Below are 21,275 nucleotides of genomic sequence, written 5' to 3'. Positions count from 1 at the left end.
ACTTCCATTATCCTAGCATCATCATATTTCAATCATCACTTCAACATCAATACACTAATCATTTTCAACTCATGATAACCCCATCATTAATTCATAATCTCCTTCATTAAATCCTAATCATCTTAGAACCTTTATTAATAGTATCACTTATAATTCTTTAATCATCATTATCACCAATCCTCATCATTAATTAATAGCATAACAATCTTCCTCATCATGCATGATAACTTCTCTCAGTTGCAGGTCAATCCATTTTTCCAACTTATTGGGGTTCAAGTAGCTTCTTCGGTTTAACGATACGATCACAACGCTTTGACGAATTGATAGCTATCTTTTTATTCTTGTATGTCTTAAATCGAAGATCTTTATCGGTCTTTCTGTATGGGTTAAAGCCTCAATCATCTTACTTCAGGAGAAATCACGCATGACAAATCACGAACATTCTTCTTTAGTACACTTTAAGTCCTTGTCCAATTTAGTTAGCAACGCTAACTTATAAGTCTCTTCTCAATCCTTAGCACCGATATTACTATTCATCAACATTAACAAACTTCATCCTCAACAACAACATTAGCTAGTCCCATCATCATTAACACAAATTCCTATCCTTAAGCTTCATCATCATATTATAGTCCTACCCCCATCAAGCTTCCTAACATTATTTATATCAATCGCCTTATTATTTCCATTATCCATCATTAAACCAATAATTATCATTAGTCCACCATTACTTCTAATCTTCATCAACATTATACATAATCATTAGACCACATCATTGTCATCCTTAATAACATCACAACTTCACCCCTATATCATAATCTATCAATAATATTCCCTAATCGTTATTATCCTCTACTCTTCATAATCATACTTTAATCATTACCTAATCTCCATTAATAACATTAACCCAATCATTACTTCATATTTACTCATTTGATAACCTATAATCATCAATTGGTCATCTAGCCATCATTGACACTCTAATTATCGCAACATCAATAATCCTCAATCTCTCATTACCTTAATAAGAATCCATCTTCTTTATTATTTCACCATCATCATGCTTCATCACATCATTACCATCGTTATTCAATCATTATCCTAGTCACCAACTAATCACCATAATCCATTGATCACATTAACATCATAATCATATTCATCCCATTATTCATTGTTTAATCCTATCAAGACATTATCACTTCCTTATCATTAGTCCATAAACCAATATTCTACCATCATCAACTCACAACTATCATTAAATCCCTAATCGAGCTCCATTAGATAATTAATCATCATATTCCATCATTAACAACATTCCAATCATCACCATTATTAACAACTTCATTATTAACTTCTTGATTTCTTAAATGATCTAATGCCTTCATTAACAATTAATCTCCATCAATAACAACAACAATAATCGCACCTTACCTTATCATCATCTTATTTAATCCTCAAGCTTCACCGCTTACTGCCAACTCACTGCTCACCCTTTATCTTTATAACGAATACTCACATCTTCGTCCATACCAAAAAGATCCAAGGTTTCCACCCATCATCTTAGACTTTATTCTCTTCAAGTCCACATCTCCTAACTCATCCATTCCTTATCTCTTCAAGGGTAAATTGAACCACCTCCACATTTGTATAATCCAACCTTAAGTCCCAATCCTTCATACTCTAAGTTTAACTTTAAATATCCGAGTTTAATCTTTGAAAATTACTTCACCATCGATCCAAAAGCATCCACTTGGCGTGATTTGTCTTCTCCTTGGTGTACCAACATCTTTACTTGTCTTTTCTTCGCGACTGAAAATCTTCATGTCTTAAGATCCAATCAGCTTCTTTGTTTCCGTTCCATTCCTTTTACATGAAGATAATCTTCAACTCTTGTGATTAGCATAAATCTTGCAGATGATACCGCACGAGGGAAGACACCGATTCTTTCGAACGAGGACTACTATGGCTGACTCCTAAACGCAAGTAGCCTTCTTTATCAGGTTTAAGAAATCCAAAACGAGTAATCACTTAACCAAGAAACAGGAACTTACGAGAGAGATGCACACCATTAGGCTGCAATAGCCACAATTCTAAGCAAACAAAACAAAACACAACACATAATAAAAATAAGCATGCACATAGAACCCACAATCTCACCGCGATTCCTAAAGATATTAGCAATCCTAAAGGAAATCATAAAGCATTAAAGATATTTCGAAACCTTAAAGCCTCAAACTTAGATTTCTATACTTAGATTCTCAAAGCTTATTTGATTCTTAAGTCATAACTTAAACTTATATAGTTAACTCTTATATCTTATGGTCACTCCTAGGCTCATAAAGTCAATCCTTAACACTCCCTAGGACTTCAACCTAGGGCTCTGATACCAACTTGTAACACCCCCAATTTTTTAACATTTGAGCCTAGTATGAATATAACACTTGCAGCAGAATCCAAAGCCTACATCGAGAAATGTTACCGCCACAACTACCCATACCCAGATAGTTGCTAAGGCTAAAGCTTCCAAATAACATTTGCATGCTTACAAAAAGGTAAATAAAGGACTCTACAAACCAGATATATAAACATCAAACCATTCATCAATACTAAACAATATAAAGGTTAACTTCAATAAAATCTATTCGAGTCTATAATCATAACTCACATCACTATTAAATAATAACAGTCCCAAAAGCTACTAACTAAAATCAAACTAAAACAATAAACACTATCCAAACAGAAGCTTCTAACCGTACTCTCGTCATGCATTAATCCAAACCTGAAAGGGGTTAATAAAACAAGTAGAAAACAACATGTTAGCATAAAGGGCTAAGTATAAAGTATAAATCACTCCACCCTATAAAATAGTTTATACATATATAGATCAGAAAATAGGTAGGTTTGATACACATAAGCACATTATACATCATCAAGTAGCATATAGAACATATATACAATAGAAGATAACACACTTAATGCGGAGGAACATATATAGATATACTCGTTTATAAAATAAATATTTCATGCTCACATGTTTATGAATGTAGGTAGAAAAGGGGTTTAATACTTTGAGTAAAAAGGAGTTTAATGACATGAAAAGACTAGTAAATCGTAATGAAATTATTAATACCACCAAGGTAAGTAAACGGTATTCTTATATCATAATAGTATTTTCAACATAATAAATATCAAGAGTAAAATACAAGTTGTGGCCAAAGTATAGATAAATTTTCTAAAAACTTTCTTTGGGATCAATATTATCATCATAAGAAAATAATCATTTTCATAATAATACGGGAGAAATCCTTTCATCATAATCATCATTATACTTGTCATCATAATCATCATCATACTTGTCATCATAATCATCATATTTTTTAACCTTTATATGTGTGTGTCATTACTTTTTTTCATTGGAAATTTTTCAATTATTAAACTAGCAATAAGAGGTTTTCTTCTTGGCCTTGCTAGTTGCTACATTCTAATTTCTACATAAGCAGAGTATTAATTTATTACAAGGCTAGTGAACTTTAATTCTTCAAACTACATAATGTATGCTTACTTCCTGAATTAAAATTTCTGATTTGTTAGTGTCTCCACTTCCAGCAAGCAGCAGGTCAGCAGCTGTCCAGGAGTCAAACTCTAGTCTCCACGAAGCACAGTTGACGGAGTAGGCCGTCGGGCAGTAGGTAAGTTCACTTCTATTTTCTTTAGCTTCTTTTTTTTTCTTATTAATTTGGCCGGCTAAATCACCCATGGGTACTTTCTCCGGCTAAACCGCCTGTGGGTATCAAACTTGAAATTTTGAATGCTTTAAATTGTGAATGTGTATAGTGTATTGATTGAATTATGCAATCTGTGAGACTCTAACATGAATAATTGGATTTAGGAGATTAATATTCTTTACTTTTTAATTTGTAATATTTGTAAGTTAATATCTATAAATATCTTATAAATTTGTATGTTTAATTAGTGAATTACTATATATTTTTAGGTATAGAAGAAATATCTTTTCAAAGTGTGAATGAACTTGATATACATGTAACGTATTTTTAGATATAAAAGAAATGTCTTTCTAATCCCACAATTCACTATCAACTCATTTCCAATATTTATTTATTTATATTATCCTTGTGTGGGTACATATGACAAGAAATTGAAATTTAAGCAGTAAGTACTAACTACTAAGTCGTAAATTATATCGTGGACCGCGCATCAAAACGACGTCGTTTTGATTAATGAAAACAGACAGATGAATTTGCGCCACTCACTTTCAGTTCATATACACTGCAGTTACATTTCAACACAACTTCAATTACATTTCAACACAGCTGCAGTTACATTTCAACACAACTACAGTTACATTTTGATATAACTACAGTTTCATTCGATAATATAAAAACACAAATGTGAAACTGTTATTCAGTATCAGTTCATATACACTGCAGTTACATTTCAACACAACTACAGTTACATTTCGATATAATTACAGTTTCATTCGATAATATAAAACACAAATGTGAAACTGTTATTCAATATCAGTTCATATACACTGCAGTTACATTTCAACACAACTACAGTTACATTTCGATATAACTACAGTTTCATTCGATAATATCAAAACAAATGTAAGGCAGTATCTTTTGAGATGAACTGTAGTGTCAATTATGGGCATCGTCTCCCACTTACTGAAACGACGTCGTTTTGGGACCACGGTCCACAATGCATTGTGGACCGCGGTCCACGATATAACGGTTGCTACTAAGTACTTAACTAACTTAAGTAGTAACTAGCAATGTTATTAATTTATCGAATTTGAATTTGGATCCAGTTGATCACTTGACTCGTTCTATCGAATTCGGATCCGATTGATCTTTGACTCGTTTTATCGAAATTTTTGGTTTTAGTTAAGATGATTTAGCCCGTCCGATTAATCCGACAACCCGAGGTTTAGGGTTAGGGCTAGCCCGAATCTGAGAATAAAATAATAATTAATTGACAGTCCAAATTTGGTGATTCCGGCAACCCGACAGAGCTAGTCCGAAACCGACAGAATTTGCCCGATTGACATCCCTATTCACATGTTCAAACTTCACGTGGGCATTGATGGTAAATAATTGGATCGGGTCACTTATTTTAGGGTAAGGGGCTTACTGTTTCACACCTTAATTCTTTACCCAGAAACATTTCAACTTCATTCATCTTTTTGACCAAAATCAAAAACCCTAACCCTCCACTCTCACACCACCGTGACACCGACCGCTTTCCTTTCCGCTCCTCTCTTCTTCGACGGCGTTCGGCAGCGTCCTTTCCTTTCATCTTCTCTCCTCTCTTCTTTGACGGCGGTAGCTTTGCTCTCGTATCAACGCCGGCAGCTTTGTTCTCGTAACGACAGCGTCGGCGTTGTTCTACGGCGATTCGTTGACAGCTTACCGGCGCGGTGACTGGATGGCGTTTCCCTCGGCCAACAAGTTTTGTTAGTTTGGCCAATTGACGGTGAACCGACGGCACGATAAAAAACGGTATTTCCTCTTCCATTTGTGGGTGTTTTAATATGAAAAAAAGTATAGTTGTAGTGCCATTGTATTTTTTTTATCCAATTGTAATTAAAAGCTACATTTATAATGAACTATTGATTTTTTTTTATTAATTGTTAGTCGTATGCTGTGATTAAAGGTTACATTAAAAATAGATGGTTGTTTTCTTTCAATTCATTATACTGATGAGAGGGTCTGCTATTTCAATTTAAAGTACCTTGTATAAATGAGCATAAAAACGGTACTTGTACTACTGTTTTAATAGAAATCAGTAGTATAAGCATTGTTTTTCTTGTATACGGAATCGAAATATGTCAATTTAGGGTGTGTTTCGTGACAGGTTTTGGTATAAAGGACGTGTATCAAAATGATTGTTATTGTTTGGTTGAGAGGTTTTTAGAATACTACCATGGGTTTAGAATACTACTATGGGTTTAGAATACTACCTTCATTTCCCTTCCTCCTTTCTTCCCCAACTATTAATAATCATTCCCATTCCACTCTACTACCAAACATGCAAAATACTTTCACCAAAATCCATTACCCTTGTAAGTATTTGATACCCATACCGATTTCGATTCCCATGTACGAACCAAACACACCCTTATTTATTTCTTGGGAATACATAAAGTGGGAAGTGAAGTCCTTTTTTGACTAGAAACAGTAAAATCATTGTAGTTTTTCATATTTCCATCCATAGTTAAAAAATGTTCATAAATTAGTCTCTCACACCCAAAAGGTTCATTCAGGTCTATATCTCATTCTGTGCAGGTCATGTCGAACGTTGTGGTTGTAGACAATGGTGGTGGCCTAATCAAGGCAGGAATTGGTGGCGAGAGAGACCCTGCTGCTGTAGTTCCTAACTGCATGGGCCGCCCACTTTCATCGAAGAAGTGGCTCATCGCAGACCAACTCCTCGGCCCAGATGCTGATCTCACCTCGGCCACTGCCCGCCGTCCAATTGACCGTGGCCATGTAATTAACCCTGACCTCCAATCCTCAATCTGGTCCCACATCTTTACCACCCTCCTCAAAGTCACCCCCTCACAATCTTCCCTCCTCCTCACTGAACCCCTATTCACCCTTCCATCTATCCAACGCTCCATCGATGAAATTATCTTTGAAGAGTTCAACTTCCGGGGACTATTTGTGGCAGATTCTCCTTCTTTGGTCCATCTCTATGAGGCCTCCCGTAGACCCTATGGTCTTGTTTCGAAGGCCCAATGTAGCCTTGTTGTGGACTCTGGGTTCTCCTTCACCCATGCTGCTCCAGTTTTCCAGAACTTCACTCTCAACTATGGGGTTAAAAGGTTGGATCTTGGGGGGAAGGCTCTGAGTAATTACTTGAAGGAGCTGGTGAGTTATAGAAGTGTGAATCTCATGGATGAAAGCTTTCTTATGGATGATGTTAAAGAGAAGCTCTGCTTTGTTTCTTTGAATGTTGCCAGAGATTTGCAAATTGCTAGGTTTGCCTTTCTAAAACTTTTATTTTTGTTATTATATAATAATATATAAAAAAAAAAAAAGTTTCTTCAATTAGTTAAGGGTTAATACTTTCTATGAAATGGTAAGGATTAAGGAACAAAAATGATTCATGTTTCCCTGGGGGTGGGGGGTGGGATTGAACAAGAGAATTGGAATTACTTGATTAAACTTTTTAAGTTTCTTAGTGTTTATATTTATATTAGTTGCATAGCATGTACACATATGGAGTTTTTTTTTTAATATTCATTTAATGAATTAAGTTTTACAAAATATTGGACTGAAAAAAAAATAAAGCTGTTGAATTCTGTAGTTTCTATCCTTGTTGCATTGGTCATGTAGTTTCCAAAAGGAGAAGGGTTTTGTATGGTTTATTACGAAGTAATTTTTATACATTTTAGCTGAGTAGTCTGTAACTAAACTTGCACAAGTTTAAGAACTGGTAAGAACCAGAGGCAAAATGTGTTTTTGAAAGTACATTAAGGAGACATCAGACCAGATATTAATATTAATTTTGCCTTGCCCGCTTTAAAGGAGGAACGAAACAAAATCTTTCTGAGTCATGGTGTTCTGGAGTCCTGAATAAATTACACTAATGAGGTAAAATGGGTAATGGTGATATTGAACTTTGAAGGATGCATTGTATGCCATCATAATCATTTATGGTTGGGCTGATTGGTTTTCCTCTCTTAATAGCTGGCTGCAAATAACCAATTTTATAGATGTTTTTTTTTCTTCCTTAGCATGTGGCTGATATTTTTCTTGCAAATATAGTTGCATTTTGCTCGATCTTAGACTTAAATAGTTAATGGTTATTCCCATCAATCCTACAGGAAGCCAGGCAGGGATAATTTGTTCAGATGCACGTATGTACTCCCTGATGGTGTTACATTTACAAAGGGTTTCGTAAAAGAACCAGAGGAAGCAAAAAGATATATGAGCCTCTATGATCCAAGTCCACTTCAAGCAACAGAAACCCAAAATAGTGTGGAACATGGAAAGAATAATGATGACCCTGATAGTCGAAAAAGGATTGATGTGTCAAAAGTTGACTTGACAAAAAATGTAATATTTGGTATCATGAATTTGTTTGTGTCTTGATATTTGAACTTATTAATGATTTTTCTCTTTATTCTTTAAACAGGAATTTAGCTTGACAAATGAGCGATTCCTTGTCCCTGAGATGATTTTCCGTCCAGCAGACTTGGGTGTGTATAAAAATCTATATTTTAAACTTTTGTTGAACTATTGAATTTAAATGGGAAGCATTTACTTCAATAGTCAAATTTATCTTCTAAGAAATTTATAAATGGTTGAGGTTTTGTTGTGTCATTATTTTAAGTCCTAGTTGGAAGGCTTTGTGAAGTGTAGTTTTGCATTGGTTTTGTGGTTTAGCAAATGAGTGTGTCAAGAAATGTTCCATTGGGGGTTGTTTCAACTACTATGTTTAAATTCTTTAATACCTAAAGGTTCTGGTCATTTGCAGGAATGAACCAGACTGGACTTGCAGAGTGCATTGTTCGAGCTGTCAATTCCTGTCATCCTTATCTTCACCCTGTGCTCTATGAGAGGTAATGTTCATGTCCTAGCATTTTAAAGCTGGTAGTATTGTGAATTTATTGTCTCTGACTGTTAGTGTCTTCGGTTTGAATAGCATCATTTTGACCGGTGGAAATACACTATTTCCTCGATTTGCTGAAAGACTGTAAGTTTTGCTCTCTTTGCAGGTTTTTTTTTTTTAAATAAAAAATAAATTTATCTGATTTGTTGCTTTTTTTGGGACTTGATTTAAATGCTTTATTTAATTGTAGAGAAAATGACCTTCGCCCTCTTGTCCCTGATAAATATCATGTGAAGATTACAACACAAGAAGAGTAAATTCTTCTCCCCTTAAAACAAAGACTATAGACAAGCATTTTTGCTTCTGCAACTAACATTACTCTTTTTTTTCTTTGCTTATATAGTCCTATACTTGGTGTATGGCGTGGTGGATCACTTTTGGCATCAAGTCCTGATTTTGAAATGATGTGTGTAACCAAGGCTGAGTATGAAGAACTCGGATCCGCACGCTGTCGTCAGAGATTCTTTCACTAGATTGCGTTTATTACTTGAAAATACTAGTTTGAGGTGGTTGCCCTACCTACCTACCATCTGGTCTTCCGAAATTTCCTGAGCGGTGAAGGTGAAATTTGGTCTACAAATATATCACCATGCTCAACCACAGTAAGTTTCTTGCATTGCCTAATTATTCTTGCTTTGAAATAGGCACCACCTTCATCATGTAAGATTCTGTTATCAATTTTGAACAGCAGAGAGGAGTGTTCAGTGGTCAAAGTACTCCCGTGCAAAAATTGATTAGTTCAGTCTCTCCGATGCAATCTCTTGGATGCTTTGGTAATGTACGGAGTCAGAAAGGAGCTAAGGAGACGGCCCTTTGGGGTCTGTTGACAATAGGGGTGTTAGTAACTTTTTTAGTTGTTGCATATTTGCTCCAGTAATCAGATTATGAGTTGTGTGAATAGAGGGGCTGGAGTGGCTTGTATAGTCATACTTTGGAAGAGATCATTTGCCCTTTTTCATCTGTACAGGTGTACAATTGCAGATACCCTCAAGCTTGGAAATGTCGTTTCTACTTCCAAAGACTTAATAGTTGTTGCATAAGTTTGTGATTTTAAGTAGAAAGTATTGGATCTAATCATATTTTTTTGCATATTTATTAAATATGTATACTTGCTTCTCCTTGCCATTCTTCTTTATGGTATAAGTGGTATTCTATAGCTGTTAATCTGTTATGTAAGAAGCTAGCCATTTAAAAAGGCATAGATAGACATAAGACATGCGAATCATTGGAGACTCTTATTGCCTCGGGATCCCAAATTGGGAAAAGTTATAAAAGGAAAAACTACTTTGAGGAAGGCATGTTTCTTTTAAATCTTCTCCTAATATTTCTTCTAACAATCTTTTTATTTCTTCTAACAATCTTCTACTCTTTTTAAAGTCATCATTTTCTCTATAAGGTTTCTTTCAACAATATTCTTTAAATTGTAATAACACTAACCATCCTTTATACATTCAAAATTAAATACTAATGGAGTTATAACGGTATAAGAGTAGTTTTATCTAACAAAAACGTCAAAGAAATAATTTTGTCCAATAAAATTAAAGTGTATCACATTTAAAGTAGGGGTATAACAAGGATTGAGACTTATTATGTTTTTAAATAATGTCATGAGATTTTTGTAGTGTGTAATTATATTATTTTGAGTGCTTTAATAATTTTTTCAGTTTAAATTTGTTCGTACTAGTCATTCTTAATTTGGATATTCTAAATTTTTAAATGTTTTTCTCCATTTTTTAGAGAAATTAAAGAGAAAAACATTTAAAAGTTTAGATGTTTTAAATAAAGAGAAATTATAGAGTTTAAATAAATATAGAGTTTAAATGTTTTTCTCCATTTCTGAGTGCTACCAATTTTTAAATGTTTTTCATATATCATCATCAAATTTATATGTTTCATAATATTCGTGTAAATACTTATATATTATGATTTTTATTCTTTTTATGTTTATATTTCTAATGGATTTTTTTTTCTTTTTGTTAACAACAGATTGTTGCTCCCAATAGCAAATTGAGGAAGAATCTTATGATATATATTATAGGGAAAAGAGTCAAATAAGCCCTCCAACATTACCTAAAGAGTCAATTAGGCCCTGAACATTTTAAAGTAGCAATTAAACCCTTAAACATTGTATTTTGATGAAAAAAAGCCCATAAACCTGTTAATGACCTGTGATCGCAGGTCATTAGAATTCCGGCCAAATTTCCAGCACACTCCGGCCATATTCCGGCACACTCCGGCCATATTCCGGCACAAAAGTCACCGGCTACCATCGAACGGTCGCCGGTGACTCACTGGGTTGCCTTCTCCGGTGAGAGAAGGCGACACAGAAGGTCGCCTTCTCCGGTGAGGAGGCGACCTTCTGGGTCGCCTTCTCTCACAGTGAGAAGGCGACCATCTGGGTCGCCTTCTCACCGGAGAAGGCGACCCAGTGGTCGCCTTCCCAGTGAGAAGGCAACCGGCGGGTTGCCTTCTCTCACCGGAGAAGGCAACCCAGTGGTTGCCTTCTCCAGTGAGTCACCGGCGACCGTTCGATGGTCGCCGGTGACTTTTGTGCCGGAATATGGTCGGAGTGTGCCGGAAATTTGGCCGGAATTCTAATGACCTGTGATCACAGGTCATTAACAGGTTTATGGGCTTTTTTGCATCAGAATACAATGTTTAAGGGTTTAATTGCTACTTTAAAATGTTCAGGGGCCTAATTGACTCCTTAGGTAATATTGGAGGGCTTATTTGACCCTTTTCCCTATATTATAACATTTTTTGTATGAAAATTATGAATAATAAAAATCGAAGTTGAAAGTTTGCAAGATTGTATTTAATTTAGAATTTTAATGACTTTTGTAAACTTTTTAATATAAGAATATTCATACTTTCTCAACATGTTGAAGCACAAAGAGTCACCTCCATTGAGGTTCAAACTCATGACCTCCCATTACCCATATGGAGGAGGTCACTACATGCCATCTGAGCACAAGGTACTTAGCCAAAAATATTTTTTATATAGACTTTTATAGACTCTTATAAAGTTTACAAAAGCTTAGAACGATTCTATGAAAATCAATACAAATTTATTAAAATCTATCATTTTAAAAGACTTTAAAAATCTATAAAAATCGTGATTGAATATACCGCGATAGATTTAAATAATTAATCCGTCTACACACTTCCTCCATGGTCGAATAATGCGAGTTCAAGTAATGACAAATGTATAGAGTTGGCAACTTAACGACAGTGAAACATGGCATCATATGTGAAAGCCCAGTGGAAGGTCCTAGTCAAATCATATTATAGACTAGGATCCATCTAGCATTATGGATCACAGTATATTACTCCGTATAATATTATATAAGTTCATTAAAAAAGTATTATTGATTATAGTTTATTATTATAATATTGAAAAGTATTATTGATTATAGTTTATTATTATAATATTGTGGGTTCATTATAACAAAATCATAGATGGATTAAAATGACATCAATTTATATTTTATCATTCACACATATTATTCTTTATTTTTTGTATAAATAAAATCATCTTACAAAATATATTATTAAAATTCTCACTGAAATCTTTTGAATGATACTTATATTAATATATTTTGAATCTTTGTTGTTTATTGATGGATTTGCAATATTGATAAAACAAACATTTTGCATTGTGAAAATGAACTTCTAGTATTCTTTTAATGGACATATATATTTTTAAGTTTATCATATTATGATGTAGTTGTATTATTATTGTAAAAATGAATATTTAGTATTGTGAAAATGAACATGTAGCATTTATTAATGAATCTATTTGAGATTCATTATTATAATGTAGTAGTTGCATTACAATTTTGAAAATGAACTTGTAACATTGTGAATTTGGTTCTCTTCTTTTTTTTTTTTTTTGAGTACTACTGACTCTGTTAGAATGTAGTATCTCATCATCCATGTGAGAATATTAACCGAGACACGGGATGCCACTAGACCACAAGGCCTTTGGCATGCAGAATGGTTCTCTTTATTTGGTTGTAAATAGGAATTGGAATCAAAATAAATATTGAGTAAAGAAATAAATAATTAATTAAAATAAAAATAATAAATATATAAAAATATACAATTATATATATATATATATTAAAATTTCATATTTAATGCATGAGAATGGCATTTTTTAAAAAAAAAATTTTGATTCCATATAGCTTACAAGCTAAAGTGGGTTATTGATTGATTCGTTTCGATCGGGTAAAAACAAGATATAATAAAATAATTTTTAGTCGAAAGAATTATATTGAATGAAATTATAGCCAAAGACCTTGTGGTAAAATGGATTATCTTAAATGGAAGGTCATGGATTTGAGCCTCTGGGCGTACTCAAAATAAAAGAATGAAATTGTATCAATTTATTATTTTTTTAAAGAAAAATACAGGTAAAAAAAAATGTAACATTAGAATCAAATTGGTACTTTTTCATATTTAATTTGAATATGATCAAAATAAGTTGGATACGCCAAATTAAATGAGTTCGTAACATAATTTTCGTGGATTAATGTGATGGAGCCACCACAGTTTTTGCCGTTGTTTATATTGTGTACTAGGTTCACATAATATATTGTAAGTTTATTTTTAATATATTATGCATATTTTATCTTGATTTATAATACATTAAAAATAAACTTATAATACATTAAAATATTTATATAAACTATAGTGTATTTATTAAAAATAAATTTATAACACAAAAAATAAATAAATATTAAAGTTTACATTATTAGTATTTAGTACAGCCTCGAAGTACATACATGATCTGCTTAAAGCGGGCAGATTTCTTGTGTACATGTTTGCTGAATCATTGAGTTATCGTTATTTATATTCTCTCAAATGTTCGGTAAGATTGGAATTGTGAATGACTTTTAGAATTGGAGATTCAACTTTATGAGAGAAGATACAGTTTAGCAATTTCTGGTGTGAGTGGCAGGAAACAGCGAGTCCACATGAAAGCCCTGTGCAACATGTTTGCTGCAAACGCCGTATGTTTTTGAGCCTTAGCTTGCATGCATCATATCATGTGATGCTATATATTATTATATCCAAGAAAAAAACAAAAATTCAATGATTTATGCCGTTAAGACATATCATGAATATATGCAATAAACCAACAAATTAAAGATTCGATGCCAATGTTAGTTGGACTGGATACACTTCCCCAATCAAACAGATTCTTCATATCTACCAAAGCAAATATATAAACAAACAAACAAACAAACAAATTCACTTCGTGACATGAATATATTCAATTTATAAAGCATAAATATTTCTCAAATTTAAATGTTAATGGTCAAAAGTTTTATAAAAATATGTTACTAAGTGTTATTGTGAACCTGTTTTTTTCTTTTAAATAATGTTTTTTAAGCGATGAGGGAAACTTCAGTCCTATTATTTGACAGTGAGATAAATTGTAGTTAGAAAATCATGTATATTGATTTTGGCTGAGAGATTGTCTAAAAGAATTGAATTTGTGACTTTCATGTAGGAGAATTATACTCTATGAGAATATGCAGAATGAGATTTTATGTGTATTGATTATGCAATGATATGTCCAAGGTATATATAAGGAGTATGTATACATTCTAATAGGAATACAAACCCTAAAATATATTAAAATTGAGAAGAATGCCTTCCATATTCTTTTTCTTTTGAGATAAAATCAAGTCTTCATGGTCATGTAAGACCTAAAAAAACCCCTTTTTTCTACATCACAAAATAAAAGTTTCAAATTTCTCTTAGTTAAAAGAATTCAATTCAAGTTAATAGATTACCATATCTATTCAAGTCATGTTAATCCATGTACGTAATTTGTAACTCATTATTCTATCGTGTTGTGTCGTGTTATATTAACACATTTTAGATTGGTATTCAAGTTTGTATTATCGGTTCATTAAACTTAACTAGTCTATTTATATAAGAGCTCAAGCCCATTAGTCACCTATTAAAACTTGTGTGCGACCATCTCGCCATGAGACGGGTCGGGTCGGGTCTAGATGCAAATGTAACATTATATGCACAAATGCCATACTTATATGCTCAAATGTAATACTAATCAGGAATAAAATTTTTGTTACTTATTAGGGTAAATGTAATATTTTTAAAGGAAAATAGAATACTTTTACATTTCGATTTAAAAGTATTACATTTTTCCTCAAAAGTATTATATTTGCCCTTATAAGTGGGAGGCATGCACTTGTGTTACTATTTTACTATTTTATATTCAAATAATTTAACCTAAATAATATTAAATTTTGCAGTGTTTAAAATTTTAAACAAATTTAATTACATTTTCTTAAAATTTTAATATTGTGTATATGTGAATTTATATATATATATATATAGGGAGAGAGAGAGAGGGAAGCCGTCGGGCTAGCCCGCCAACCCGTGAGGGTCAAGCAAACAAGGCTCACATTTTCGTAGGCTAAAATCTCTAGGCTCTAACTCGTTCCACCGCAGAGCAATTTAGGACTGGCCCGCGAGTTTCAGTCCACCTTGACACCCCTAGGGGGGAACCTCAAACCTTTGAGGGATGTGCCAATTATGTCCAAATCATTTAAAATTGATAATTTAATACGAAAATTGAAATATTTGTACACTTTTAATTATTTCTTTAACATAATTTTAAAAATTAATATGATTTGAATTGACTTACATAGTAAGAACTAAGAACGGCTGTCTTTGCCAAAGTTGAGAATAACATTAAATTATTATATGCATAAAAATTATATTAAAATCGATATAACATATATATCCTATACAATTATTAGGACTCGCGTGCCACCTTGAAAACAATGGGAGTATTTGGTATTACACCTCAGTAGTAGCCGCCGGAAGCTTCAGTACTAGAGCTTTATCACTTGATTGAACTTCAAATTATTGCGGTGGGATACGATATATTCATAGAAAATATAATATTTGTATAAATTGAAGTGGTGTTTGGTTGTGGAATTTTGTATATATTATGAATTTTGATACCTATTATTATGTTTGTTTGTCGACTTTTGTTATTTTATTATTAGAATTGAATCCTTTATAGTAATTATAAAACTCATTACATTTTTATTCATCTACTTTTTAACATTAAAATAATGTACTTTTAGTATATTAAAAATGTACTTATTATTAATGGTTGTGTGGACCCTGATCCATGGAATAATGATGGGTGATATTCAACGATCTCTATATTTACGTAATAATAAGTGTGTAACTATATTTAAAAAAAAAAAAAGATTATTTTTCCTTCTTAGAAGCTGCTGAATTGGTATAAAGTTAAATACTTTGGTATTTAAAAATATATGTAAGAGTTGGAGTTGCATCATGTAGATAATCACAAACACGTCTCGGCTGAATTGGATCTATCCGAGCTAGGGACAGCTGCGCTTGTCAATAAAATACAAATATTAATATAATGCATATAATTAAGGTCGACATGTATATATATATATATAGAGAGAGACCATGAGGTAGTCCAATTCAATCATCCAAAGGGAAAAGGCAAATTAAATGGGTTTGGAAAATCACAAGCCTACAATTGCCATGGTTGGCATGCAATGCATGTATGCAGGGGTGACTCTCTCCATTAGAGCTTCACTTTTACAAGGGATGAGCTCTAGGGTCTTTGTGGTTTATAGGCAAACCATAGCCTTCTTGCTCATTGCTCCTGTTGCATATGTTTCTTCAAGGTATAGTGTGACGTACTAATATGCATGAGAATAGTATCACAGTATACAAACTTGTAACTACAAGGTCACGAGTTTGAATCTCAACCTTTTTTTATTTGAGTCGGTCAGCTAAGATTGGTTTACCTCTTTGTAGTTCTTTGCTGGCTAGGCCAGGTCACAAGGCAGAGTTTACCCAGTGCATAGTACTCTCAAGTAGTGGTCGTAGGTTTCCCTCATCACCACAAAAAGTATACTACTATTGTGCCCCAGGACATAACTCAGAGGTCGAAAGGTTAAGTGTCAGTGTAGTGACCCAACAAATACCCAAGTTCAAATCCTCATTAGAGAAGGAACTCAACTTTGAGGCAAAAAGTAAGAACTGAGACCCTACCAATCCCTCCTAGGGTAAGGGTGAGGGGCCCTAGGTTTCGGATTTAAACCCAAGTATACTACTTTTATGTTGAATTGTATCATATCATTCAAGATGGGGATTTTACTTGCTTGCATTTCTAAACACCAAGAGGTAATTAAAATGATACTGAACAATTTTGTTAATTGTCTCTATATATTCGATACAGGAGGAACACAAGTTCTTGTTGCATGGGATGGAAGAGCTTTTGGTTAATTTTTTTGTTGGCACTCATAGGGTAAGTATGTAAATTAATTCATAATATATATATATATATATATATATATATATATATATATATATATATATATATATATTTCTTTTTTCTCGACTTACTGTCAAATAAATTCAATATTAATTTGATTAATATGAAATTTTGGCAGTGTAACAATCAATCAGAACATTTATTTTGAGGGTATATACTTGGCCTCATCCTCAACCGCAAGTGCAACAGGAAACCTTGTTCCTGCTGTCACCTTCCTAATGGCATGGGCCATAGGGTAAGCATTTTAGCATCTAATTACCATATTTACTTTTAAGTTGAATTTGGAATAGGGTTAAATTATAAGACTTTTTGAATAGATATAACCAATCAAACACAATTTATGTTAGGCGGAGGCCGGTAAAAGGCCAAGTCCAGCATCTTGCCTCTTGAAAATGTAACAGTATCTAAGGAAATAAATTAAAGTTACGCATTCGCTGTGACCTATAGCTTTTGGCGCAGTGGTAAGCTATAGTTGTGGTACTGTTAAGTAGTATTATTAAATTTGTGATTATATATGTATTAGATTAGAGAAAGTGCATATGAGAAGTGTGAGAAGCATGGCAAAGATGTTTGGCACAGTGATATGTGTAGTTGGAGCAATTGGCATGGCATTAGTGAAAGGGCCAAAGCTATTGAATGCAGAATTGATAGTAACATTTGGTGGGATGATGGGAGGAGGTGATGAGAAATGGAGTTCCTGGTTGCTTGGTTGTTTATTGCTCTTTGCAAGCACAATTTGCTGGTCATTTTGGCTTGTTTTGCAGGTATTATTATCATTATCACAAATATATTCCATTAATTTAATCCAATCAATTTTCCTAAAAGGCTTGGGGATATGGAATTTCTAATTCAATTCCCTCTTTCATTCATAAATTTTCCTTACTAATATATAGGATTACCTTAGATCTTAATATCAATTATTAGAGAGTTAATACTCAAAATCGTCCTATTGTGATTTTTATTGATTTCGTCCTAAACGGCTTTTGTGATCTAATGCAATCCTAGACTTGTAAGTTTTTGCTCAATGTAGTCTTCCATTTGTTATTCCTTCCAATTGGTGTTAAATAGAGGGGCAATTTGGTAATTCCAATATTTGCTTCTCATTTACCGTCTTTCACCCTCTTCAATTTGTCATTTTTTTTTAAATATCAGATCTTTCTCATTCTTAATGTCATAATTCTCTATAGCTTCTTTAAACTATTCTCTACTAGCAAATGTTAATCCTTTGCAAAAGATGGGGTTTTCCATGTTAGTTTGGGAGAGTAAATGAGAGGCAAGCATTGCGATTACCAAATTGTCCTTCTATTTAACACCAATTGGACGGAATAATAAACAGAAAACTACATTGAACAAAACACACAAGTTTGAAACTACATTGGGTAACAAAAGTCGTTTAGAACGAAATCGAGAAAAACGTAACCACCACAACAGAGGACTATTTTGAGTATTAACTCATTTTTAGACGTTAATTAAATTATGTAAATTAATTATGGGCATATGGTCGAATATGAAACAGGTGGCAGCTTCAAAATGCTACCCAGATCATCTATCTTTAACAGCCTGGCTATGCTTGATTGCAGCAGTGCAATCTGCAATTCTCACATTCTTCATAGAACCTGATATTGCCAGTGTTTGGAAATTAGATTCAAATCTTCAACTTATTTCCTGTCTCTACACGGTAAGTAATTAATCCACTTTAACAAATATTTCAATCTTACCTTTATTTTCTCAACACAATTATTTTTTAATTACTCTCTTGTAGTTTATGATTTGTCAAAAAATTAGAGTTCGACCTTTAATCTTTAAATCGAACGGAGTGTCAAGCTTTGACTATTCGGATCAACAAGGGTATAGACTCGTTTAATTTACATAGTACACAACATTCATAGCGAGAGACCACTTGAAGAAAATTTTTCCTTTAAAAATTCATTATTACTGTTTTAATTAATTATTAGTTTGATAATTATATGGTTATTATTAATTGTTAATTTACATTGGCATTTTTTATATAATTATTTAAAATATGTAGGATAATGTAAAATGTTGATAATTTAATTTAAATAAAATAATAGCATCTTATAAATAAATGACCAAAATTGAAATCCCCCCATGATTACTAAATGATATGACGATGGTACAATAATAATAATAATGACCCACAGAATTATATAGTTTGGGAAATTATTATATTGACTTTTGTTTGGTAACATAATTAACTTATCAGTTAATCTATTAAATATTTTTTACAATCAATTAATATTATCAATTAGTGAAATTTATTAACTAAATCAATTAAATTATTTACCAAACACCTCTATTTGTAAAATAAACTGCAGGGATTTTCATCAGCCGTATCATTCTTTGGGCAAGCATGGTGCATATCAAGAAGGGGCCCACTCTTCTCAGCAATGTTCAATCCTTTGTGCACCGTCATTGTAACTGTCTACGCCTCTCTCTTTATGCACGAAGAAATGTACGCTGGCAGGTAATATTATATAACTCTAAAAAAAATCTATTTATAATATTTTTTGGGATAAACTACAAATAAACCATCCTACTATTTGGGAACAAACAATTAAGCTATCGAACTCGAATAACCCACAAATAAGCCACTGAACTTGAAATAATAAAGTAATTAAGCCACTAAAATCTTTAAAAAAAAAAAACAATTAATCCATTTTTAACAGGTCATTTGAATTTTCCGGCCATGTTTTTCGGCAACCGGCAACAACCGATTCGCCACCAGTTGTCTTCTCCGCGACAAAAAATGGTTGCCCTCGCTTGAGATGGCGACCTGCGACGACTCAGTCATCGGAAAATGTCGCCGGTGACTAAAAAATTCAAATGACCTGTTAAAAATGAGTTAATTACTCTTTTTTCCGATTTTAGTGGCTTAATTGCTTTGTTATTCCGAGTTCAGTAGCTTATTTGGGGTTATTTGAATTCGATGACTTAATTGCTTGTTCTCAAATTGTATGGTGGATTATTTGTAGTTTATCCCTACATTTTTTTCATCTTGAAATTATTTTAGTATTTAAGATTTCATAAAGTTTCAATTCAGATTCTATTCTTCTAAACGCACTAGTGTATATCATTGCTAGTACTTGTATATTTTCATTCTTTGGATCACTCTCTATTTTTAAAACTTTTTTATTTATTATTTACTTGTATACTAGTAGATTTTACCATGAGTTAATTATATTAAAAAATAGTTCACAAAATTGATGGTACAAAATTGAAAATATATAAATTTTTTTCCGAAATAATATCATCTATGGTTCTCTGAGTATAGTGATTTTGCAATGTTTAGTCCTAAATTTTCAAAATGACCACATGTGATCCTTTGGCTTTCTAATTGTTACTATCTGTGGTCCAAATCAACCATCAATAGTCCTTCAACTACGAAATTTTAACCATTAGTGGTTCTTCTATGAGGACCACGACTGGTCACATTTTGAAAGTTGAGGGACCATGAGTGGTTAACTTGGACCACGAATGATAACAATTTGAAAGTCGAAAGACTACGGGTGATCAATTGAAAGTTTAGAACTAAACGTGACAAAATTAATATACTTAGAAAAGCGGATATGACATTAACTTTTTTCCTCTAAATTGTGAAGTCAAGGATTTTTATTTTCTTTGACAGCATGGCGGGAGCGGTTGCTGTAATAGTTGGGCTATATGTGGTACTCTGGGGAAAAGCCGAGGACCATGCTGCAAATAAATTACAGAATGACCAAAAAGCAATTACAATTTGTGAATCTTCAGATTTGGAAAATTGTAATATTGACTTGAATCAATCCCTTTTGGCTAACAAATAATTAATAGGGAAAATCATTTTAAAATATTATTTGTTTTTAGATAAAATTTTGAATAAAGTTGAAAATTCATTTGCCAGCCGTACCTGGTCGTAGTTTGCATCTGGACTTCTTTATTGATTTAAATTTGTATTTTGGAGTTGATAATATTAACTTCACAATTTTTTTACATTTGGTGAGCTCATTTTAACTAGAAATTGTTAGAAATAATGCTCAAATAAACTATCAAATTACACAGGAAATTCAATTGAGTCATAAACTTATGCAATTAAATCAAAATTGACATGTTCATCCCGTTACTATATGTCGATCACTCTATTAAAACATTATTTTTTAAAATTTATTTTACAAATTTTAAATAAAATAGACAGAAACACACCTTTGTCTCATGTTGGTTTAATTGCATAATTTTGGACCATTCAGAAACTTAATTGCAGTTTCTTTCATGT

At 32.7% G+C, this 21,275-nt stretch overlaps 2 protein-coding genes across 3 annotated transcripts; both read left to right on the top strand.

The window, feature by feature from the left end:
- The first annotated feature begins 5,186 nt into the window (after positions 1-5,186).
- Positions 5,187-9,758, top strand: LOC116014144 (actin-related protein 6). 2 transcript variants are annotated; one of them, XM_031254148.1, is made up of 9 exons: positions 5,187-5,522; positions 6,309-7,003; positions 7,853-8,084; positions 8,164-8,227; positions 8,506-8,590; positions 8,674-8,724; positions 8,831-8,893; positions 8,984-9,242; positions 9,332-9,758. In XM_031254148.1, the coding sequence occupies exons 2-8, from the start codon at positions 6,312-6,314 to the stop codon at positions 9,111-9,113; spliced, it is 1,317 nt and encodes a 438-aa protein (XP_031110008.1). In that variant the 5' UTR covers positions 5,187-5,522; positions 6,309-6,311; the 3' UTR covers positions 9,114-9,242; positions 9,332-9,758. The 2 variants fall into 2 exon arrangements, with proteins under 2 accessions (XP_031110008.1, XP_031110007.1); XM_031254147.1 differs by having other exon boundaries at positions 9,329-9,758.
- Positions 9,759-16,165: 6,407 nt separating this feature from the next.
- Positions 16,166-20,905, top strand: LOC116013954 (WAT1-related protein At4g30420). Its single transcript, XM_031253923.1, has 7 exons — positions 16,166-16,355; positions 16,913-16,981; positions 17,127-17,243; positions 17,532-17,772; positions 18,525-18,686; positions 19,345-19,493; positions 20,655-20,905. The coding sequence occupies exons 1-7, from the start codon at positions 16,177-16,179 to the stop codon at positions 20,827-20,829; spliced, it is 1,092 nt and encodes a 363-aa protein (XP_031109783.1). The 5' UTR covers positions 16,166-16,176; the 3' UTR covers positions 20,830-20,905.
- Positions 20,906-21,275: the final 370 nt, after the last annotated feature.

Source organism: Ipomoea triloba, chromosome 3, assembly GCF_003576645.1.
Source record: "Ipomoea triloba cultivar NCNSP0323 chromosome 3, ASM357664v1".
Lineage (NCBI taxonomy): Eukaryota > Viridiplantae > Streptophyta > Magnoliopsida > Solanales > Convolvulaceae > Ipomoea > Ipomoea triloba.
Note: the sequence above shows the minus strand (reverse complement) of the source record. Positions and strands in the feature narration are given on the sequence as shown.